At 41.4% G+C, this 24,940-nt stretch overlaps 1 protein-coding gene across 3 annotated transcripts in view; it reads right to left on the bottom strand.

Annotated features, from left to right (window-relative positions):
- The window catches only part of LOC105544576 (zinc finger protein 827), a 174,983-nt gene that overhangs the window by 66,041 nt on the left and 84,002 nt on the right, over positions 1 to 24,940 (bottom strand). For all 3 annotated transcript variants that reach the window (XM_011987130.1, XM_011987132.1, XM_011987131.1), the window contains 2 exons: positions 19,565 to 19,804; positions 16,524 to 16,581 (listed from right to left, as the gene is read on the bottom strand). In XM_011987130.1, the coding sequence (XP_011842520.1) occupies positions 16,524 to 16,581; positions 19,565 to 19,804 (298 nt within the window). The remainder of the gene's footprint in view (positions 1 to 16,523; positions 16,582 to 19,564; positions 19,805 to 24,940) is intronic.

Here is a 24,940-nt window from a genome sequence, read left to right as displayed (position 1 = left end):
CAATGGTGTTCAGTGAATATAAGAAGATTGTGCTTAAAATGGAGAAAAAGAAAAGTCATTACATCAGACAAGTGCCAGCTGTACCTTCTGCCTATGGGTTTTATATTTGGGGGGAATATATGAAACATCATCTTTGAAACACCGTTAAACCCGTAGAGGAGGACAGCTGAGCAGTATATTTTCCTCTTGCTCTATTCTCTGTGTGTGTGTTGTGCCCTGCCTGGGTCAGAATCAGAAAGGGCCTGTCTGGTTTTCCCGGTAGAGATGGAGTTGCCTTGGCTCACCCATATTCTGTCACCTGATCCCTCAGGGACCCACTGCACACATCAAGACAGATGGCTGGGGCCAGGGACCCATACACTGAAGGAAATATGTCACCGGTCCCCACAGAAATGACAACTGCAACTTGAAATTGTGTTGGTTCTGAAGGAGTTAAAGTCAGAAAATGGGGCTGCCAGAAGGGACCCGAAGGAGCTAACTCATTTAACATGAAAGAGAGGCCCTGACCTGAGTGATCCTAAGCTCCCCTAGTGACTCAGCTAGAACTAGAACTAGGGTCACCAGACATCCTGCCAGGGTTCCCCCTAAAACCATGACCATAGTGAACACAAAGGATTGGAAGTTTTTAATCAGAGGATTCTAACTCGGTCACAGGGTCCATCTTCCAGGCCTCTAAAATAAAATGTGAACAAGTACGACGATCACATATGAGAATACTAGAGTATCCATCAGAGTCCAACCTAGAAAATGGAAAGCCCTATTTATTTACAACAGAAGAAATTCAACCATAGGAACTGGGTACCCATATAGTGGAAGTTCCATGGGGTAGTAACACAGCCCAGAGATAAGAAGGGCAGGAAGCCATTGCCACCCTGAGGCTGGAGGGACAAAAGGAGGAGATAAATGGAGCCCAGGTCATGGGAGGTGGGGCACTAGAGGAGATAAATACCCAGGTTCTACCTTAAGTCCCACCCCTACCTCTCACCAGTGCCTCTGATTGGCTGAACCTTCCCAGAAGGCGGGGAGACACAGCCAGGAGGGATCACTACCCCCAACCACTATCCTGGGCCAGATCTCCTAGCAGATCTGGAGCAGAACAACAGACCAAGCCTAGGACTACCAGGACTAGTGCTGCTTTGCTAAACATGCCACAAGGCTATAGTTGCTATTATTCCATTTTAAAAAGAGAATGTTAAGATGAAAATGGAAGAGACTTTTTTTTAAAGTAAAACATACATTGATAGATAATACAGTTTTACATGACTATGTTAGGCTAGATTTAGCACCACTTTGTATGCCATGGTTTTTCTTTGTATCTTAAACACAAAACAATTTAAATAGGCTTAAGAAGTGAACACTGGCTATAGGCTAGTAGGAGGCAGAAAGTGGGGAGAAGCAAAGGGGCAGATATGTCGCTTTCTACCAAACATCTCATAACTTGCAAGGGTGGCTAAGGCAGTGGAGGAGGGGACACAGTGTGACCACGGGGCCTGGCCCGGCCGGGGAGCCCAGGAAGGGCCTTCCTGCAAAAGCCACCATGAGCGGAATGGACAGTAGGGTCCTTAGCGTTTGTTTCAAGGAGCTGGGGAAGGTGGCCCCAGCACTGGGAGAGAGCACAGCCAGCCTGCAGAGCTGGAGGAAGGCCCATGGTGGAGGGAAAGGAGGCTGGACCCTGTGTGCCAATGATCATGGCTTTGTCCCAGCAGTAGTGAGGGCACTGCAGTGTCTTAGGTAAGGGGATCAGGGAACCGGACTTCAGTTTCAGAAAGCTCCATGTGGTTGCAGCAGGCAGTGCGGCCTGGGGGACTTGCAGAAGACAAGGCGTGTGGCCAGTGCAGCAGTCCAGATGGGACATGGTAATGCTAGTGGCCAACATCGCCAGCCAGCAGCGACACATGCAGGTTGAAGAAGAGTTTAAAAGAGAGGGCTGGTCAAGACCACAGGTACATTTAAGAATAACCTTCACTTAGCTTTCTAGGTGAAGCGAGCAGAGGCTGCTGTGCTATGAGGTGGCAGTAGTCTCCTGGGTCTTGCTAAGTAGTGGCAATGGGCTAGCGCTGTGTCTTCACATGCTCTCTTCAAAAGTGCAGATTCCTGCTGATGTGAGGAGTGGAGCCCTATTATCACTGAGCTGCTCAGAAGAAACTGAATTGAAAGGGAGACAATCACTGAGGGAAACAACATTCAAAATAATTTTCTACCCTGGATGCCAGCTTTATCCTGCATAGAAAAGAAGAAATTTCTTCTGAGGGAGCAGAGAATTAGAAGGGAGTGCTGCTGGATACTAAAAATGCACAACTGGGCTGCCAATGTTTCTGTGGGGCAAAGAATCAATGGAGAAACTTTCAGAAGGCAAGGCAGCTTAAGGCTGGTGTAAGTCTTCGCTACAGAGAGAAGACATTAGGTTAACAGGGAATTGGTCTCAGACCAAACATGCAGCCGCCATGCTCTGCATTCGGATCCGTTCATGCCAGGAGGTAGGGAGTGTGGTGGTTTTGCAGAAAGTTTGGAATCAGAAAAATTGGAGTCTGAATTTCATATTGGTTACTTCATAGTTAAGGGACCTTTGTCCAGTCAATAACTACTCTAGTCTCAGTTTCATCACTGAAAAAGAGGTTTAACAATGCCATCTTCTAGAGGGGTGCTGTAAGGGTTCAAATGAGATGTTTCATGTTAAAGTCCTCAGTACATAGTACATGCTCAATAAAAACTAGCAACAAACACTAAGTATCTGGCACTGATTGAAGGTGCTTTGTGTGTATTAACTTCACTTGGTCCTCATAAGAACCCTATGAGAGTAGCTACCATTATTATAGCAGTCCCCCCTTATCCATGGTTTGGCTTTCTGATTTCAGTTATCCATAGTACAGTACAATAAGATAGTTTGAGAGCGAGACCATATGCACATAACTCTTAGTCCAGAATAACAATACTGTTATGCAGAATATTGTTCTAACTGTCCTATTTTATTATTAGTTACTGTTGTTAATCTCTTACTAAGCCTAAATTATAAATTAAACTTTACCATATGTATGCATAGGAAAAAGCATCGTGTATATAGGGTTCAGCACTATCTGAGGTTTCCGGCAACCACTGTGGGTCTTTTTTTCTTTTTTGAGACAGAGTTTTGCTCTTGTCGCCCAGGCGGGAGTGCAATAGCGCAATCTCGGCTCACTGCAACCTCCGCCTCCTGGATTCAAGCAATTCTCCAGCCTCAGCCTCCCAAGTAGCTGGGATTACAGGCGTGTGCCACCATGCCTGGCTAATTTTTGTATTCTTAGTAGAGATGGGATTTTGCCATGTTGGCCAGGCTGGTCTCGAACTCCTGACCTCATGTGACCTGCCTGCCTGGGCCTCCCAAAGTGCTGGGATTACAGGCATGAGCCACCGTGCCTGGCCAACCACAGTGGGTATTGAAACATATTCCCTGTGGATAAGGAAGGACTACTGCATTATCCCTATTTTACAGATGTGGAGACTTAGGCACAAAGAAGTTAGGTAGTTGCTCATGCCCATGAGTTGAGCACGTTGGCTTCCACATCTGCACTCTTTCCCGCTCAGCTACACTGCCTTTCGTTGGTCCGTTAACACCTAAGGAATTTATGGACAATAGAGACCCATGAATCCTTGGAACAGATAGAGAAAAGGAAGAGAAAGAGAAAGGGGTGATGGAGGGGAGTAGGCACCAGTCATTTCAGTGTAAAGGTACTGAAGGAAGTGGAAAGACTTTTCTATTGACAAATAGAGCAAGTAAAAATAATTTTTGTCTTTATTTCCCTATAGAAGTTAAGATACGCCCCAATTTTCTAAAACTTCTGTCACTCGTGGGCCTGGTCAATTTGCAACTCTAAACATTTGCCACTGCTGTACCTACAGCTTCCGAGAGCAAGCCTGTCTCTGCTATTAACTCTAAATGAAGAAGGAAGGGTAACAAGGTCGTTAGTTGTTTGTAAGCTTCTATTTCGCCAAAGCTGTAAAGCACATGGTGGCACTATGGCTACATACACATCTGTGTATTAATCCTTCTGGTGCCCAGGTTAGCTTCATGCTTTAGGAAGGAGAAAAAACTAAGCTTGGAGCATGCCCTATAGAGCAGAGCTTGCTTCATGGGATTAGGTCTCCAATAACACTGGTTATTCTTAACTCTCTGCACAAGGTACTAAGAAAACAGAAGATACTCCATGTGTAACTCTGTCCCGTTCATTTTTAGAATGCTGGGTCGTATATAAGTTCTTTTTCTTCTCCTGTGCCTCACAGTGACTGTAAAGTACAGAAGCACATCCGTTCTCAGGTGACACCCAGCTTTGCGGTGGACAAAGCACTTCAGTAAGGGGTTGTGAGGCTGACACCTCGTTCATGCTGCTCAGTGACTGTCACTGTTGGCAGTGGGCAGTGGAGAGGCAAGTTCCAGGAGGCACCGGACACAGGATGAAGTGGGCTACATCTTCCCAGGGAGTAAAACAATCCATGAAATACACTGGACTTTACGATGTGCCCCAAAGCATGTTTGTGCTGTCCTCCAACTGGTAACTTCAGCCAGTCACCCACTATTCCAGAAAAGGAGCCTGTTTGTGAACACCATATAGCCCCTGCTTCTGAATCTTCACCTACCTAGACTGTAGTCATTTTATTGTGAAAAAGCCCCTCCATTCAGAAAGTAAGCCAAGGAAGTGGAAAAAAGCAAAAAAGAAGATTTATTTCTGGTTAATATTTTTGGTAAAAAGTTGATAGAGGAGGAGGTGGAAATTAACAGCTAATGGGGAGGGAATCATCACTTACTTTCACTCAACAAAATCATCTTCTATCACAACATATTCCCTTTGGCCCGGGTCAAAGACTGGCTACCTGGAAGGCTTACATAATTCATATAAATATTCAGTAACTATTCAGTAGCAGCATCTGGAAGTTGATGGTATGGACATTAAAGAGCCCAAGCCCCCTGTTAATTTCCCTGAGTTTTGAAAATACGATCTTATACAACTTTTATCTACTTGAGTTTCTTTTCTGGATACAAGTGAAATGGCTGTGGAAAGTATATTTTGATTTTTCTCCTGTAGAAAATCTAAGGGCTAAGACATGAAGGGGCAGGGGTGTCATAGTGAGTGGACAATTCCAGGCCAGGTATGGGATGTGGGGTCAGCAGCACAGGGCTGAGAAAGGAAAAGATTTACAATAAATAATAAAACAGGCCATAAAGGATGATGGCTCTAAACAGCGATACATCCTGCTAAGTGCCTATCGTGACACCAGTATTTCCACCTTTAACACCTGACGGCCAACAGGGAGTTCTGCCTCATGCAGAAGCGAAGGCCCACCTACCTAAAACCAACCCTCCCCAAGTGCCACCACTGAAACCAAACATTATAGGGATTCTCATTTTGACAGCAACAACAAAACCAAAAGAAAAAAGAAAAGAAGGTGAGTACAGACTGTGAGAGAAAGTTCAGAAAAGACCTTGCTTTGGTAATGACACAACAGTTTTAAAGGAGCAATAGAGAAGAAACATTTTTTTTTTTTTTCTAAGAGATACTAACTTTCAAGACTAAACTTGGGAATGACAAATAGAAAAGAAAAAGATTAAACAAAGAAAAAAAGACTGCACTGTAATGAGTTTTTACTTAGAACTCAGAAGTGACTAGATAGATCAGTGTGGCATGAAATTCTATTAAATGTAGGAGTTTCTAGCAAGTCATCCTAAAGTGGTAGCCTGACTTCTGTCTGCGCAGAGACAAATTACCTTAGTAAATTTTTTTAAAATAGTGAATCTTAAAAAAAAAAAAAAAAAAAAAATTCTTCAGTGAATTAATCAAGTAAAAGTACTCGATTATCATATATATATTCAGCCATATATTATGTGACCTAACAGGGTTTACAGATTTCTTTCGAGAGCTGGGTGAAACATGTCTGAAAGAATCTGGGGTAATTTTAAATTTTCTTTTGCGTTACTTTAAGGAAATTTTTAAAACAAGTTATCTCACTTAGATATATGTCTGAGAAACTATATATTGCAAAAAGAGAGCTGAAGTCCCAGTGTGGGGTAGAACAGTTCTGTGGGAGCCAGCGTGTTCAGCGTGTTCTCCCTCTAACTGCTACCTGCTCCCCAGCCGACCTCAGCCCCTGGGCCCCTCACCAGGTGGTTTTCTATCCTTCCTGGTAACAGTGTCTTCCTCCTCTCTACTCAGACCCAGTTGTTAAGCCACTGCAATACTGGTTTTCCATGTTGATACATCATGTTATTTTTTAAGAACTGAAATGCCATAGATTTGTCCAAAATCACTGAGCCAGTATTTTAAAAACTCTGACCTCTGAATCACTTAGACCTTGAGAAACCCTCCAGGAGTGACACACGGCATTAACATTTTGAAGTGAACAGGAAGCAGTAGTTGAGAAAACAGTTTTCCATGTCTCCAAAAGCCACAAGAAAAGGCAGGCAATAGACCAAAGTTATGTCAAGAATTAATCTGACTTTAGTTCAAAAATATTTTGAATATGTGAAATATGCATGTTACAGAATTTAAATGGATACAGGTAACTTGCATATGGGATCTCCATATCTATGTTTCATATAATGAAACTGAAGGAAATGAGAACAAACCGGAAATGTTTTCTTTGAACAAAAACTAGAGCTTGCTAATAATAACAGATTACAGGCCTTGCCAAAGGACAAAAGAGGTGTCTTTTTTTGTTGTTGTTGTTTTTTTAATGCTTCTTAAACATATCAAATAAGAAAGGTGGGTTTATTCAAAGATAAGGAATAAAGGAAATCTTTGTATTAGTTATAACTATCTCCTCAACATTTCCTCAAGCACTTTAAGGTGAGAAGACATTCTTCGAAAAGCTGGAATAGCTTACATGAAAATAAGCTCACAACTCAAAAACAAAAACACTTATTTTTACATATTTCAGTTTCTGAAAATATCAAATAACAGTATTTCATTTTCAACTTAATTTTCATGATTAACGCAGTTTTCTTCACTTTAGTGATTTTGTTTTTCTCAAATATTACTTCCTTTTATTTGCTAATAATTTAAAATAATAGATGCTTAACATTTCTTTTTATATATTTATTTTTATATATTTTTATATATTTATATGTACATGTTGTGTAACATATTTATAAGTAATTGTATTTGAAATATATTAACTGCTTAGTTCTACATATTTTTGTAAAAGAATTTCAAACACTTTAAAAAATAAAATGTAAACACTCTATACAGTTGCATCAGTATCATGTGAAATATAGAAGAAAACCCTGATACAGTCCTTTTGTTCTGCAGTAGCAATCACTCCATGTGGCCTAGGACCATGTGTGGTCTTCCTAACTTCCTCATTTTCATTTTGAATAAGCAGTTGTATAGCTGTTGCTTCTGAAATGTGCCCAGATATTAACATGTTACCTATAACAGTCAGGGCCAGTTGTCTTACTAACATTCTTACAGTCAATTAAAAAGGTAATCTATAATGAAAGAAAAGTTTTCATGGTACATTGCCCTTTGAACATTGCCCTTCCCTTTTCAATACCACAGAAATGGGAACCCCTGTTCCTAAGGGATTTTATTTATTGTAATGAAAAGGACCCCGGGTGGCAGGTTAGGGAATGTGGGGGTGGACAAGAGTGCCCAAGATTAAAAATGACTGTGAGTCTCTGCCCTGAAGACAACCCCGACCATCTGAAAGAGAAAATTCCTTATTTGACCATACAAGGGACATAACAGGGACCTCCTGTGGCCCCAGCGGGTTAGGCCTGAAAACTCAGTCATTGATCATGTTGGGCTCACACATTTTCAAAGAAAGAGGGGCTGTTGTGAATAAAACTTGGATTATTCCTATACATTCGCAAGTTTCAGCTGGGACATTTATCTAAAAATTGAGGCTGGCATTGCAGATTCAGTGGGTTTCTAAATGGGCCTGTGGGCAGAGGGGACTCAAGTGTACTCCATCACTCTACAAGCATATAGGCAGCAGATTTTCTTCTTTAATTTTTGGAGATGACAAGGCAGCTAAGCTGGGTTTCCTCTCCTCCAGTTTCGTTGATGCGGCTGCACACTTGGCTGGGGCCAATGAAACAGAAACTTTACAGCTATGAAAAACTAAAGGTGTTGTTAATTTTGTAAGATGTGAAAGAGTATCATGGAAAATCTCCTTACTTTTCAGAGATATATACCAAAGAATCTGGGAATGAATGTTTGATGTCTGGGATGTGACTTAAAATACAGGAGGAAAAAGGACTGGTAAACTAAGTGTGGCAAAATGTTGATACATGTTCAATATGGGTGATGGGAATATAGTGATTCATTATCTTATTCTTTCTATTTTGGTAAAAACATTTCATAATAATAAAAAATCAATAGCAACAACTAAACAAAAAATCCAACCTAGACAAGCCACCAAACAGAGTAAGAAATGACAGTAAAAGAAAATACAAGACTGTATATGGTGGCTCACTCCTGTAATCCCAGCACTTTGGGAGACCGAGGCAGGAGGATCACTTGAGTTCAGAAATTCGAGAACAGCCTGGGCAACATGGCAGAAACCCCGTCTCTACAAAAAATACAAAAATTAGCCGAGCGTCGTGGTGCATGCCTGTAGTCCCAGTTACATGGAAGGCTGAGGTGGGAGGATCACTTGAGCCCAGGAAGTAGAGGCTGCAGTGAGTGAAGATTGTGCCATTGCACTCCAGCCTGGGCGACAGGGCAAGACCTTGTCTCAAAAACAAACAAACAAACAAACAAAAAAAACCCAAAACACACACACACACACACACACACACACACACACACACGAGCAAATACCAATGTCTCCCCATGAACAAAATGCTTAAGAGCACTAGGAATCAATAAATGAAAGACTTTAAATGGAAGATATAATTTTATACCCTTCAATCATTAAAAAATTTTAATGATAAGCACAGAGTTGGTCAGGCCTTTGAAACATTCTGTCTCCCTCTGTCTCTGTCTCTCATGAAAACTGTTAGAATTGCAGATTCCATCTTTTTAAAAGTCATTTTGACAATTTGTACCAATAGCCTGAAAAATGTGAATACTGTTTTGAGTCATTTTATCCCACCATTGTTTATATTAACAATTTTTTTGGGGGGGACCCTTGATATCCAATAACAAGGGACTGATTAAATAAATTGTAATGCAGACAAACACTGAATACTATGCAAACATTAAAAGAATAACATTGAGAACGTCCATGGAAAAATGGACAATCTTATATATTGCTACGTGAAAACAGAAGATTATAAAACTGTATAGGTAGTAGGATTCAGTTATACATATATAAATATATACTTATGAATATGAATTTATACATATATAAATGAAAAAAAAAATCCAACAAGGATACACACCACCAACTTAGCAGTGGCTGTCTCTAGGTAGTAGGACTAAAAATACATTTTCTTTATGTGCTCCTATATTATCTGGAAATAAGATACTTTTAAAAGTTAAAAACAACTATTACATTTTACTGTTTAGGATCCTTTACTTTGGAAAAGACTCGGTCTTTTAAAGAGAAAGCTCTGAGGGACAGTTGTAAAAGACACAGGCAGAAAAAACTGCATCTCAGTTATGACCCTCAGTATCAGTCTGCTTCAGTTTCAGAAGTCTGACAGCTATGGAAGGAAAAGGTTGTATGCAATATTGTAGAAGAAAAGTAGAGCATCTTAGGAAAATATAACGTATTGTTCATGTTTAGTATTTTCTTCTTTGAAAAGTATAAATGCTTCCTATTTCAGGTTGTCTTAAAGGTGGCCAACATGTATAACCTAACACCAAGTTTTCAAGGAACAAGTTCCTGTTGCTGCTGCTCTAGCATTCATGCACTGTGGAGCCAGGAAACTTCTCGGGACAAGGAGCACAATGCCAGGCCTTGTCAAGGGCCGCTGCAGTGGAGAGGCCAGACTGGGGGAGCCAGAGCCAACCACAGACCAAGGAAGTGAACCCTGCACGTCCGGATACTCGAAATGTCAGCTTGTGGAGGATCTCCCGCAGGAATCTGACTTTATACACAAACAAAGACGAAGAGCTTTCTGCTGAGGTGAGCTGAGAACGGATGAACTTTGTCTTCTCTGCAGTGACGCAAGCCTCTGTCATGTGGAAGTTACAGATGATGCTAGTGAAATGTGGATCATCTCCTGGCCCACCACATCATGCAAGAGGGCTGCTTCGCAGAGGTCAACCCTTGAAAGACTTGATACATTTCTAGTAACAATCCTGAAGATACTCTTGAGAGAAAATTCCAGATAAGAACAGCACCTAAGCCACACATACTTTTTGGTTATATCTTTCTTGCATAACCTACCAAAGGTAGCTAGAGGAGAACACAGTCTCTGGATGTCCACTGACAGAGACTTACCAATTTAAACTTCATTCCTGACTATTAGGGGTCATAAAAACAAGAGAGAATACTATTGCAAGCCAGTAGAAATAAAGACAGGAGTGTCCATGAGAAATGAAAAGAAAGGCACAGCCCTCTTCAGATCCTGAAAAGGAGATTCAAATTTGCCTCTTAAGAGTAACACAACACTGAACCATTCTAGAAGCATATTGTTCAATATAACATTTCAGTATAGATGTCACGAACGGAGGAAAAATGGTAGAGGGCAAATATCTATAGGACAATGGAGTAAAGGAATAGAACAAAGAACTGAGAAATGGCTTGGTGAAATGGGAAGGAAAAACAAATGCAAATGGCAACAATGCATGAAGTAATTTCAGGCCGTGTGTGTGTGTGTGTGTGTGTGTGTGTGTGTGTGTGTGTATCTCCATTGTTTTCAAGGGTCAGTTCTAATTTCTTTGAAAAATAGAAACTCAAAGATAAACAGCAAAGAATGCCACTGAAAAGATTCTCAAGTCAGCATGTGTGTCAGCGCAGCTGCAGATAGTGGTGTAGGCTGTGCACTGCACAAAAGCACCACATCTAGAGGGGCATGATTAACGTCACAGACATCAGATTTATTGTGACAATATTCCAGTAGATGGCAGCGTACTAAGGGAGGCAGTCTTTAAAATGTACGATGGTGCCATGAGGCCCCAAAACAGCCTTGGCTTCACCATAAAGAAATAAATGTCCTAACTGAAGGGACTCTATGAAATTAGTAGCATTTTCCATTGTTTAGAAATAGAATGCTCATTGCATTTAATTTTAAAGTCACAACATGTAAAGGGTAAAGAGAATATATGGAGGCCTCTTTAGATATCAATTTCATTTGCTCTGTTTCTGGTTTCTTTTCTTAATTGCTTCTGTCTAATTCAGTGTTCTCTAAAAGCAATATTTTTACTTTTTAAGGTAATATAGTATTATTCTCTTACTCCTACCGAAGAACTGAAAAGGGAAAATTGTGCAAATTGAGGCAGCACATCATGCTTTTACAAATTTGTGCAATTTCTATTACTGAATCATAAATATTTAAGGACACGCATCCGAACCATCACAAAGGAAAATTCTACATTGGATGATTCCAAGTGAATATGTCTTTTAGTAAACACTATGTGCCATTATCTAAATCACAGAAAAATAGCCTGCATTTCAAATTCTGAAAATTGGGCAAATTAAATATTGGTCTGCACAGCATGATGTGAGTCTATCTTTCTCTGATTTTCCCACTTCTGCTTTTTGTCTAGTAATGGAGAAAAGAACAATTCAGGCAAACTCTTCCTTGTTTTTGGAACGAAGCAAGCCAGGTGTGAGAAAGTATTTCTTATAGGCCTGCAATCTTATACCCCCATGGACACTGAATTATTAATGGGGAAAAGAGAGAACAAATAACCAAGAGAGGGTTCTTGGCAGCCATTGTTTGAAGTTCATGGTGTTACACAACATCGACCATGTCCAATTCACCTGCCAGGAGCTATCTGATTCTTACTCTAGGGTTCCATTTTCCTATTTCGATCTTATCCAGCATCTGGCTGGGTGATGGTCCATGTCAAAGGATGTAGATCTTCTTTTTATTCCATTAAACTTTGAGATCTGATTATGATATCATGTCTCATGTATTTTCATCTACCAAATGATCATAATAGCTAGTTATCTGCTCCCTGCAGAACCTAGGCTTGTGCTGGGAAAGGAAATAGAAAAATCAGGATTTTATTAGTCTGAAATGTTCGGTCCTTCTGTTCTCATGGGTCTGGCCGGGACACTCTCCTCATCTCATTTGTCGGATAGAGTGGCATTAAGAATACTCAGTCCACACACTATCTCAAAGGAGACCCACAGCCTTCTTTACACTTGGATTGAATTTTCTAGACTCTGAGGTTAAACAGGGAAAGAGACTGCTGTTTTAGCATTTACGGTGAAGTTCCATCTAAAGGACTGATTCAATGTGAAGTGCCCCGATGAGGACACAAACAAGGGTGGAGGGACAGGGTCAAGGCATTGGTGAGCAGGACCACATGATTCAATCATTTCAGCTGCTAAGTAGATTGATTTTTCTGCCTGGCTACATGGTGTGCCTTGGTGGATTGTTTTTCTCTTTTCCTTTTGGGAAGATTTTCGTAATTTAAGCAGCTAAGTCTAAGTTCTTAGGATTAAAAAAAAGGGGATTCTCAAATCAGTTCTTAAAATGATGTCTGGGATTTGCTTCAAAATAATCTACAGGGAGGGGGAATTAGAGGAGGGAGATAGATAAAAATATCATAAAGCATTAATTGATGACTGTTGGATTGGATGACAGATACTTCTGTATATGTTTGAAATTTTCCATTATAAGAGTTTTTAAAAATGAGGTAGAGACCCAGTGATCCAGAAACTTGGTAGTTACTAGTTTCAACCTTAGCTTCACCTAAATCCCTTTAAAAAATCGCTAACAAAGAATGTTGTCTCCCATCATTTTCACTCTCCTTATCTACCCATCCTATAACAGAGGTATTAACAAGGGGCAGAGTTGCCACTGGACAGGTGTGAGAAGGGAGGATTTGATGATGAGGAAAGTGCAGTCACCAACCCTTACGGGATGGAGAGTTAACAGCACATATCCATGGACTTCGTGTTCTCTTGGTGCAGGACATGGGCATCAGCACTCCCATGACTCCCTGGCAAGCACGTATTGGAACGCCAAGCTACAGAGTGTTTCCTCTTGGGTTGCTACACTTTTCCTTAGTCTTGTGGTTGAAATGAGCATCAAGATAAATAATGATAAACAATTGTGAGGGAAGCTGTGGGTTTATAAAAGGCAGGGATAGAATCAGCTCCTTACTTCAGTTTTGTGTCTCTTCTCCCCACCTCATGTCCTTGGATATCCAGACGCTAGGATCAGGAGATTCTAGGCATTTACCAGCATGAGAAAGGCAAGGGAAGGCTTGATCTCCGTGCTGTGCTGAGGCTGGCATCCCAGGCCTGCCCTTTACAAATGAAACTACCTTAAGTATACCTAGCTACTCTCAAAGTGCGAAAAATTCTGAACTTGATTCCAATCATGAACTGTCCTTCTGAATAGTCAGTTTCTTCTAGGAAATCAAACACAGAAGATATGATTACTAAATAAACACTCCATTAGTACTTAAAAATCTGAAGATACAGAAATTCAGAGGTTTGATGTAAATCTTTTTGAAATGTATCACAAATCACACCTTAAAGCATAATCCACACACTGATCTTGTATGTGCAAAGTAAGAGCTCCTTCTAAAACAGGAGTCCGGAAAGAAGAAAGAAAGTTGGCATTGTTTTTTCTGTTTCTGATTATCAGTTAACTGAGGTTAAAGAAGATTTCTTGGCATAAAAATTTGATTCTATTCCACCTGAAATAATAAGGCTAGAGGTAAAAAAGAGATCTATTTATGGATAGCCTAATCAAGCAAGTTGCCTCTACTCAAAGGAAAAAATAAAAATAAAAAACACAACGAGGACTTTGTAGAACTATAAGCCAAAAATTCCTTAACACTGATTTCTAAACACCATATAATGCTGGGGGCTCACAGGAAGAACCTCTTCCTTCGCTTTGGGCAAAAGCTCTAATTCGGATTTCCTCTTACTCATAATCTCCCAGCAAGAGGAGAATTTAAGGATTGCATCATTTTTGCCAAATGGTTAAATTTCTTTTTTTTCTCCTCTATCCTATAATCATGCTTCAGCTCCAGCCAAGGCAGTTTAGGCTTGAGGCACATTAAAGTCCTTGTATGGGGCCAATTTGGGGCCTCCTCTTACCTCTTTCCAGAGAACACCTGAAAAGCATAAAATAATATGGTCTTGCAGCACATCTTTTTGTTGTATATTATGTAATCTTAAAGAGCCAGCAGAAACCTCCATAGATCATGCTAGTGGGGTCCTGCCCACATCCTCCCTCCAGCAGTAGTGCACCCACCCTGGAGTTGCTGTAAGTGTTGCCTGACAACTATAAGTGAGAACTGCTGTCCCCATTGGAACCCCCTAACGCCGGAGGTTATACATCCCCTGCAGGGGATTAATTGAAGCTAGTGAATCTTCCTGGGGGATGAAGCTGAAGTTACAAACCAGCTAAAACCACATCCTTGCTCTCAGCTCCTTCTCCTTCTTCCCTCTTCTGCCCCCATCACCTCCTTGCAGGTTCCTCTGAGAGCATTCCCTCAATAAAGCACTTCCACGAGAATCTCCATCTCTAGGGGACTTAACCTATAACACTTCAAGAATCCTATGGCAGCAAATTAAAATGAATATTTATTACTTTTAGTCTGCTGTCTTTCAATGTCTACTAATCTAGCCAATTTCATCAATGTTTAGACCCACAGACACAAGCAATATACTAAATAGCTTTAAGGTTAGATGTAGGAGGGGGCAGGATGGACTCCATGGGAGCTCACATCTCCTATTTGGGCATCAAACTTAATATACAAAATAGCCTTTCCATCCCCTGAAAGCCATTTCTCAATACAATCTGCAGTCCAACTTCCTAGTCTCATTTTCTATCTGAATACTTATATACAGACACAACACTAATATATACCACTCTTCTGTTCTATTAGAACGAGGTTCCTTTCCCTAATACTATATAAACCCAGTGTGAGCCGATCACGGTGGCTCACCCCTGTAATCCCAGCACTTTGGAAGGCCAAGACAGGCACATAGCTTGAGCTCAGGAGTTTGAGACCAGCCTGGGCAACATGGCAAAACCCCATCCTTACAAAAAATACAAAAATCAGCAGAGGATGGTGGCACACACCTGTAGTTCCAGCTACTTGGGAGGTTGAGATGGGAGGATGACTTGAGCCTGCAAAGTGGAGGCTGCAGTGAGCCACAACTGGGCCACTACACTCCAGACTGGGAAACAGAGTGACACAGTCTCAAAAAAAATAAAATAAAATAAAAATAAATAAATAAATAAAATAAACCCAGTGTGAGGCAAGCTGGCTCTGTTTTAATTGCTCTTTGAAATTTGACACTCCTAACCTCCAATTAATGGAATTTTTTTTTTAAACCTCAGGTTAAAGTTTAAATGAGTACTGTCCACAGGCCTGATAATGCTGTGAGGTCAATTAATAACACATCAGAAAGAAAAATATCATTTACCTTTTATTGCAAGAAAATTAGAAACAAAACCCAGCAACTGTTCCCATCAGAAAGAATCTTTCTCTGCTTGCTCAGGAAAGCAAAGTTCCTTGATTTTAAGACTCCTTGGTAGCTCCCAGCTAGTTCCCACTGTTCCTAGTTATTCATCCTAAAAGTGTGTATTGCTCTTGATCATCCTGTAAAGCTCATATCTTGGGCTAACTCAGAAATTGGAGGGAGGTTTGAAAGTGGAGAACGCTCCTTCAAAAGTGGAGAATGCATTTCCCCTGAGCTCCTTTTCTGCAGTGGTGGGGTTTCCACCTGCTGGCTCTCGCCTACAACGTATCAGGTTTGGGTGGACTTCAAGGCTCCATGGGAGCAGCAGCACTGGCTGGTCCTCCTCTCCTCACAATGGCAGATGGACAGTGGGCAGCCTACATTGGCTGACCTCCTTAGACTGCCTTTGGCAAGTGGAAAACTCCCTTGTCCACAGTGGTGAATGATATAAATTTTCTTGCAATTTTTTAAAAGCATTATCTTTTTTCTTCTTTTAAAATCTTTGCCTTCCAAATAATGCTGGGAGGTTAAAAAAAAAAAAAGTTGGGATATCCTTGGTGACAAATTATCAGCCTATAGTCACAGAGGCAGTCAGGAGCAGGGTTGCAATAAGACAGAAAGAGGCCTTCGTGAGATACAGACCCAGCCCCGAGTCCCAGCTGAGCCACCCAGCTCAACTCTCAGGCCAAGACAGTTCTGCAGAGAGGATGATAATAACATCTACTTCACAAAATTATTGTCAGGAATACAAAACAATAACATACAGAAAATTTCCCAGCAAAGTGACACCTATTAGATGTTTAGTAAATATTAGTGGTCTTCCTCCTTTACTTCTGTATTGTTTCTACCAACTGAGAAATTTTGGTAGAAAATGGTGGTAAAGGGTGTGACTCCTTTGAATCCAGTGGGAGAAAGAGGTTTGGAGAGCAACGTTCAACATGTAGTACGGGCTGGTGGCCCACATAGGGTGTTCTGGAGGAACGCCACACAAAGTCGCCTACCTGGTGGTGGTCCGGATGGTGTTTTCTTTTGTATGATTGTGCTCTTTGCTCACTTTTTCTGTAAGGAGAAAGAATGAAACGTATACCTCTTAGGTTGTTCTCGCTCAACTTGCATCTTTTAGCTTTAAGCAGAAAAACCCTCAACATTTCTCTTTTTCCTCTGTGGTTTCCTTTTGATTTCTTTTTTAAACATCCAGATCCTCCCCATCTTACTGGAAAAGACAATCATTAAAAGCATGTCGATAGTATCCATAAAAATATTTTATTAAAAACCAGTCAGGCAGGGCGCAGTGGCTCACGCCTGTAATCCCAGCACCTTGGGAGACCGAGGTGGGTGGATCACGAGGTCAGGAGATCGAGAGCATCCTGGCTAACACAGTGAAACTCCGTCTCTACTAAAAATACAAAAAATTAGACGGGCATAGTGGCGGGTGCCTGTAGTCCCAGCTACTCGGGAGGCTGAGGCAGGAGAATGGAGTGAACTTGGGAGGCACAGCTTGCAGTGAGCCGAGATGGCAGCACTGCACTCCAGCCTGGGCAAAAGAGCAAGACTCCATCTCAAAAAACAAAACAAAACAAAACAAAACAAAAACAACCAATCAGGCCGGGTGCTGTGGCACACGCCTATAATCCCAGCACTTTGGGAGGCTGAAGCAGGTGGATCACTTGAGGTCAGGAGTTCAAGACAAGCCTGGCCCACATGGTGAAACCCTGTCTCTACTAAAAATACAAAAATTAGCCTGGCACGATAGCATGTGCCTGTACTCCCAGCTACATGGGAGGCTGAGGCAGGAGAATTGCTTGAACCTAGGAGGTGGAGGTTGCAGTGAGCCAAGACTGCACCACTGCACTCCAGCCTGGGCAACAGAGTGAGACTCTGTCTCGAAAAAAGAAAAAAAAAAAAAGAAAAGAAAAACCAATCAAAGGGAAACAGTAACAAATATCAAGTATGTGGTGTGATTTGAATGAGGCCTTAGTAAGTACATACATACGCATACACACGCACACACACATAGAGCTACGGGCAGAGACAGTTATTTCCACTGTATCTTTCCCCAGCTGAAAATTTCTGCTTTCCTCTGATTCAGCATGAAAACTGCAGTTGTTGCAACTGTTCCGCCTCTGACTTTGATGACAACCTTTAAGCATTCTGTACTGTGAGGCCCCTTTGTGAGAGGGGATATAAAAACAGCCTAAGACCTCTTGGTGCTGCAGTCATTCAGTGTTATTCTGATAAATGTCACAAGGGACAAAAAAATATCATTTAGACAAGAAGAGGTAGACACTCCCTTACTGTGGCTTGAGGTCTACATCTATCAGCTGCCAGAAATTATTTAATGAGCTTTCAAGAACACAAAAGTTGAACTCTGGCCTTCCCAATGCAGTTCAAATGTGAGGACCCTACACTGATGGTCACAGCTGCCAACGGCTTCTTTTAATATCTAGAAAAAACCTGGCCAACGCTATAAGAGTTTCAGATCTAAACAGCAGGGCAAGTAAAAAACTCTTAATCTTGTGGAGTTTTGGAAACATTTAAACAAAGATTTGCAACACCTGTCTCACACTTTGTACTGCTAGTCTGAAGCCACTGCATGCATGTGTGCACGGACAATTCCTTTCTGTCCACTCAACAATGACGACGAGTGTGAATTTGGATTCACAGCCAGTATTCTTTCAGAGAGCAGGAAATCGGGTCTAAATGACTTGTCTGAGGTCACCCAGGCAGTGACAGCGCCAGGGTGAGAACTCTCAGACACAAAGTTTTTAGCTGATAGGAGACTGCGACAGCATACGGTTTACAGACAGACTTTCTGAAAAGAACCACACAGGTCACGCTTTTGCAAACTGTAACTCCTCAATCATTATTAAAGTTATATTGTTTTTAGATAAGCTTCGTCCTTCAAAATAAATAAATAAAACTAGCCTGTTTTGGAGCTTGCAAAGATCTGTGTGTCCTATAAAGTTTACAGAATTAGTGATTTCAGCTACCGCAGAGATCTGCACAAACACCCCCCCGTTTGAGGACCTGGAGGCCACTGTTTTCAGCACCATCTGATAATTACACAACTATGGGCTGTGTTGCCAGGTCAATGAGAAGGTGAACTGTTGTGACAGACAGATTTTAGCTTTTTTTCTCTTTCCTGGTATCTTCCTTAAGAGAGAATTTAATGGATGCTCTAAATGTGTTATCCATAACAAAACAGAGTTTGTTGGACATCAGTAACAGACTTTATTGGTGCATAAACTTTAATACTGTAGGCCAGTGCTTGGCTTTGGACAAGGTATTTGTATGTATTTCTACCTGAATCTTATATATGTATATACCATCAACCTCAATCTTGCACAAAAAAATAGAAGCATGTTAAATTTGTTAGGGACAAGTGGTGTGTCGCTTGAAAGAGATGACAAAAGGAACAACTTAGGTACTGGGATCCTTAACTATTTCATCCAGATACTTCACTGAGCTGGTAATTACCGTACTTTTCAATTCTAAGTACGTGAGTACAAAAAGTTGGTTTACAGAAACGGTTCTGCTAAGGCTACAGCTGGAAATAGTCCTCATATTTTCATCTTTTGCTTTTCCCTTCTTTGTTTTATTTTTGTTTTGGCAAGATACAATAAAACCTCATTAATTCAGACCACACTAATTTGGAAGTCACAGTAATTCAGTCACTGTTGGAATACATTGAAATTTATCTTTTCCACGTTAAAAAAAAAAGGCTGTTAATCAGATCAACTGCCTAAGCAAAATTAGAGGTGAGGTGTTTAGCCTAGTCAACAGGAATCATTTGCACATAATTGAATAGAGTTTTAATTTCAAGTGATTCTTAACTATTTATTAAGGAAAGGTTGGCAGGAATTCTACTTGGCAGCACTTTATTAAGTGTTAGTTTGGGTGGCCGTATGCGTGTTAAAGCAACAAAATTTATTTCTGTCTAAAAAATCCTACAATTCAGGTTGTTTTTTTAAAAAAAACTGTGTTAGAAGAGTTTTCCTTCAATGATTTCCAATTATTGACATTTTCCGGTGCAGAAACATACCTGACAGTTGAAAGAGGAGCTCGGAAGCCATCTTCACAGAGATATCCTGACTGAAGAGGTTTCGCTCTGGGGGTACTCTGCCCTCTGGCATCTTCTGTAAGGGTTCGGTTTTCTCTCGCCCGATTAAAGTGCTGTAGCCAACATTCCGGCTGGGTGATATTGAGACATGGGAGTCCTGGATGTCAACCTCCATCGGTTCCTCTTTAATCTTCACCATCTGTGTTTCTTTGTAGCTTTCCGCTGCAAGCAGGTGAATGAAGAGAAACAAAAACACCATCATTTCTTAATTCCAAGCTAAACCCAGTTTCTAATCACAGAGAAAACCATGAAGATTGTGTCAGGGAAGAGAAAAGTGAGTGTGCGCAGCACACTGGACCATAGTTTGAAAACTATTGGCTTAATCATCTGATGCCTGAAAAGATAGGAGACTTCAGTTTTTTTTAGCCCAGAGACTCAGGGGCTTGTTCGAGGTCACACAGATGGCAGCAGGGCCAGGCCTTGGCCTGCAAGCTGGAGCCTAGGTTTCTTGACCAAGGTCTCTCACCACCCACATGTGCCCGTTCCTCTCTGCCACGCTGTTTCCAGAACTGAGAGAGGACATGGTAAATGTCTGTTCTTGCTTTATAACTTATTCAATTCAGTGAATCAAATAAGAGCAAGCATCTTAACATTATGGTTTTCTCCCTCTATTATTATTATTATTATTATTATTATTATTATTTTCTGAGAAGTAGTTTCACTCTTGTTGCCCAGGCTGGAGTGCAATGGTACGATGTGGGCTCACTGCAATCTCCACCTCCCAGGTTTAAGACATTCTCCTGCCTCAGCCTCCCGAGTAGCTGGGACTACAGGCACCTGTCATAATATCCGGCTAATTTTTGTATTTTTAGTAGAGATGGGGTTTCGCCACGTTGACCAGGCTGGTCTTGAACTCCTGACCTAAGGTGATGTGCCCGCCTCGGCCTCCCAAAGTGCTGGGATTACAGGCATCAGCCACTGTGCCCAGCCTCTCCCTCTATTTTTAAAGCTCTGACCAATTGCTTTTCTTTCTTCTGGGGCACATACATTAATCAAGGATAAATACGGTCAATTCAACGGAGACATTTGCACCTTGCTAGAGGTGTATGGAAGACCATGTAGGAAGTTAACTGCAGCCCAAGGAGCAACACCCAGAAAAACAGCAATCTTACAAGTTATAGTAATGGTACAATTTACCATTTGTCATTTAGGTGTGGCTATTAGATGTTGGGTCTTTAGTCTGAAACACATACTTGTTTTGTAAGGGTGGAGTGTCTATGTCCGTGTATTGCTTAGAGTTAATGATAAACATCTTTGAAACAAGGTGGGACAATTAGCCCAGAAAATAACTTGGGTCGCTTTAAAATAAGGCCACACTTTCAAATTAATAATAATAATTAGTAACTAGTGTGTACTCAGCACTCTGGAAAACAAAAATCAAAGAGGATTTTGATAGTTAAACAGATAGATGATAGACAGAAAGATAGAGTAGTGGGTTGAACTGTGGTCCCCCAAAAGAAACATGAACATCCTAACCATGGGAACTTGTGAATGCAAATGTGACCTTATTTGGAAAAAAAAAAGGCCCTTGCAGATGTGATTAAGTCAACAGTCTCAAGAAGAAAACATCCTGGATTATCTAGGTGGGTCCCAAATCCAGTGACAAGTGTCCTAATAAGACACAGAAGAGGGCAAGACATAGAAACAGTGGAAAAGGCCATGTGAAAACAGGCAGAGACTGGAGTGATGCAGCCACAAACCAAGGAGTCCCTGCAGCCACCGGAAGCTGCAAGAGGCAAGCCAGGACCTTCCCCTAGAGCCTCTGGAAGGAGCGCGGCCAGACCAACATTTTGATTTCAGACTTCTAGCCTCCAGAACCATGAGAGAATAAATATCTGCTGCTTCATGCTTCCGCAACTTTGTGGTAACTTGTTACAGCAGACCTTGGAAACTTTAGATAGATAGATAGATAGATAGATAGATAGATAGATAGATAGATAGATAGATAGATAGATAGGCAGGCAGATAGATACATAGGTACACAGAACAAACTGTAAGAAACAGTGTAAGGGCCATGCTGATCTGTGGGACAGCCAGGAGATGTCATCAGGGAAATCTCATTGTTAGAAGTTGGGAGGTCCAAAAAACTATGCTTTCCTTGGAAAGCATGACATGGGTGAACATCAAATACATGTATATAGTCTATTGTCTGGTAGTTAAAAAAAAAAGAAGAGCATTTTAACCTAAATGATTAAAATTAATACAGTGCTATCAAGATCTTATGTAAGAAGAGTGTTAATTGCTCTTTTTTCTTCCTGACATATTACACATGCTTCTCAGGGAAAACTGTTTGTTTTTTGTCAACAACTAAACTGCAGGCAAGTGTGGTATTTACTTTAGATCCCTCCCCGCTTTCCCTACTCCTGCCAAGCTGTTTTTTCTCTGCATGTCTGCGAAGCAGCTCATAAAAATCAAGTTCACTGATTCAGTCAGTCATGATAAAAAAAATTTTAAAAAGAAAAAAACAGAAGAAGAAGAAAGCTGTGCAAGATACACGCTTAGCTTCTCTGCCTTTACTTCCAGTCCATCTGATTCTTCCTGGAGAACTGATCTTCTTCCCTCAAGCCCCTTAGGGATCTGGTGACCTCACAGCCATCCTGACCTCCAGCCAGATCAGCCACCCTCACGGGCAGTCACAACACAGCTTCCCTCGTCATGCTTCCCCAAAGTACCTAATATTTGGAAAATAAACAGTGGGGTCAGTGTCATAGGTACATAATGATGCTTCTGAATCTTGCACTGGGAAGTCATTCTAAGGCCTGGGGACAAACACAAAAGAATACTAGGACAAATACAAAGGGATTCACTTCATTTAAAAAAATCTTGACACTATAAAAAGCAAAGCCAGAAAGAAGCTCTCTTATTTATCTTCTCCTCACACCTCACACCACCCTGCTTCATTTCCCTAGCTTTGACCATGGAATCAAAAATCACCTGGCTATTTGCACCACTAAATTTAATGAAATTAGTTTTCAAAAGCTTCCTGGGATCACATCAAGTATGATTTACATGAAGTGCTTTCTGCTCTTTCTTATGACAACCCTTGCCCTTTCAAGAATGCACAAAACACTGATCACTGATAAAAAGCCTTTGACCTTCTTAATTCACTTGACAGATTCCAGACTCAGGGAGAGGAGTTTTCAAACTAACATCTCAATGGGCAAGTGAAACAATGGACATATAATACAGTAAATATCATAGTCCCTTCTCTTCCATGCAATAGCATTATTGCCAAGTGTTTTCTTGGCATTTCTTTTCAAGCAGGATTTCTCAACCTTGGTACTACTAACATCTGGGGCTGGATAATCTTTGTTATGGGGGACTATACTGCACATTGTAGGATGTTTACCAACATCCTTGGTCTTTCTACCCACTAGACACCAGTAGCATTATCCTCCAGTTTTTTTTTTTGTTTTTGTTTTTTTAAGAGATGGAGGTCTCACTATGTTGCCCAGACTGGAGTGCAGTGGCTATTCACAGATGTGGTCACAGCACACTGCAGTCTCGAATTCCTGGCTTCAAGCAACCCTCCTGCCTCAGCCTCCTGAGAAGCTGGGGCTACCTGCACAGGCCACCATACTGGGCTCCATCCTCTAGTTTTAACAACCAAACATGACTGCAGATGTTGCCAAATTTTCTCGGGGGAGGGAAGGACAAAACCACACTGGTTGAAAACCATGGCTCTAAAGTTTTTGCTGCATTCTAGTTTTCGCTCCAAAAAAAGTTTAATTACCACACAAGACAAAGAAGAAAGAAAAAGCTCCTTTCATTTCTAGCCTAGGCCTAGTATCAATCGCCATCTCAGCCAGGTTCCTGGACAGGCTGACCTGGCAACACTGGTTTCTGTTACATACCTCATGTGGTCCCCAGGCCAGCTCTCTTCTTTTTGCCTGGGGTGTTCTAACATAACAATGGTTGAATTAATCATTTCTACTCACTCTTAGCTTTGTCTCCCATACTCAGGGACATGTCTACACATCCAGGATTTTATTCTTTCCTGTACACACACAATGTGAATCCTTTTGGAATCTCTTCCCAAAATAATAGGACAAATAGTCATTTTATCCCAACTTTATATATTGTTGCTGCTGGTGTGGTGGTGTGCCTATAGTCTCAGCCACTCAGGAGGCTGAGGTGGGGGGATCTATTGAACCAGGGAGTTCAAGGCTGCAAGGAGCTATGATTGCGCTACTGCACTCTAGCCTGGGCAATAGAGGGAGACTCTGTCTCAAAACAAACAAACAAACAAACCCCACAAAAACCAAAAAAACTACAAGATATTTCAGAGGTTGAATGGGAAGGACTTGGTGGCAGACTGTAGTCTGAATTAAGAATGAAAAGACAGGCTGGGTCTGTAATGCCAGTACTTTGGGAGGCTGAGGTGTATGGATTGCATGAACCCAGGAGTTTGAAGACCAGCCATGGGCAACATGGCAAAACCCTGTCTCATAAAAAAGTACAAAATTAGCTGGATGTGGTGGCACATGCCTGTAGTCCCAGCTATTTGAGAGGATGAGGTGGGAGGATCATCTGAGCCTGGGAGGTCGAGGCTGCAGTGAGCCCTGATTATACCATTACACTCCAGCCTGGGCAACAGAGCAATTAAAAAAAAATGCCTCAATTAAAAAAAAATGAAGAAACAAATGTGAGAGAAATTATGGATGAAACGTATACAGGAATTGGATGAGAGGCAGGTGAGATAAAAACAAAATTATATGAATTGTAAGCCTCTAAGGTTTGGAAGATAATATTAATAGGAGCAAGGAAACTAGAAAAGTTGGGCTGAGGAGAAATTTAGGAGAAGTTCTGTGTTGCCTAAGTATACAAGTTTCCCACAGGAAGTGGAGGTTGTGATGGCTTATAGGCGGGAAGGGAAGGACATTTGTGACACAGAGATGGGAAGTCATCTGAATTCATGGGACAGAGTGAGGTCTGCAAAAGAGAGCGAGCAGAGGGCAGTGGATGGGGTGGAACTGTTATTACCTACCCTTAAGAGGAGGAGGAAGAAAAGAGCAAGGAAAAGAGATAGAGAGGGAATAGTCCCACCTGGTGTGGTGGCGTGGAAGCTGGGAGAGAAGTAGGAGGCTCTGCACGTGCCACGTGAGCTTCCTGCTCTCTGCCTTCTTGCCCTTGGGTTCCTGCACCTGCACAACGATTCCTTCTCTGTCCCACAGAAAGCCTTACCCCACCCTCCCTACCTCATCTCTGAGCACTCCACGGTGTGACTCTGTGCTCCTGCAATACTGAAATATTCCAGTTGCTTAAACAGAGCATGCTGCCCCTTGCCTTATCTTTTGT

This window comes from Mandrillus leucophaeus, unplaced genomic scaffold, assembly GCF_000951045.1.
Source record: "Mandrillus leucophaeus isolate KB7577 unplaced genomic scaffold, Mleu.le_1.0 Scaffold301, whole genome shotgun sequence".
In the NCBI taxonomy this organism is placed as follows: domain Eukaryota; kingdom Metazoa; phylum Chordata; class Mammalia; order Primates; family Cercopithecidae; genus Mandrillus; species Mandrillus leucophaeus.
This window is presented reverse-complemented; position numbering and strand designations above follow the sequence as displayed.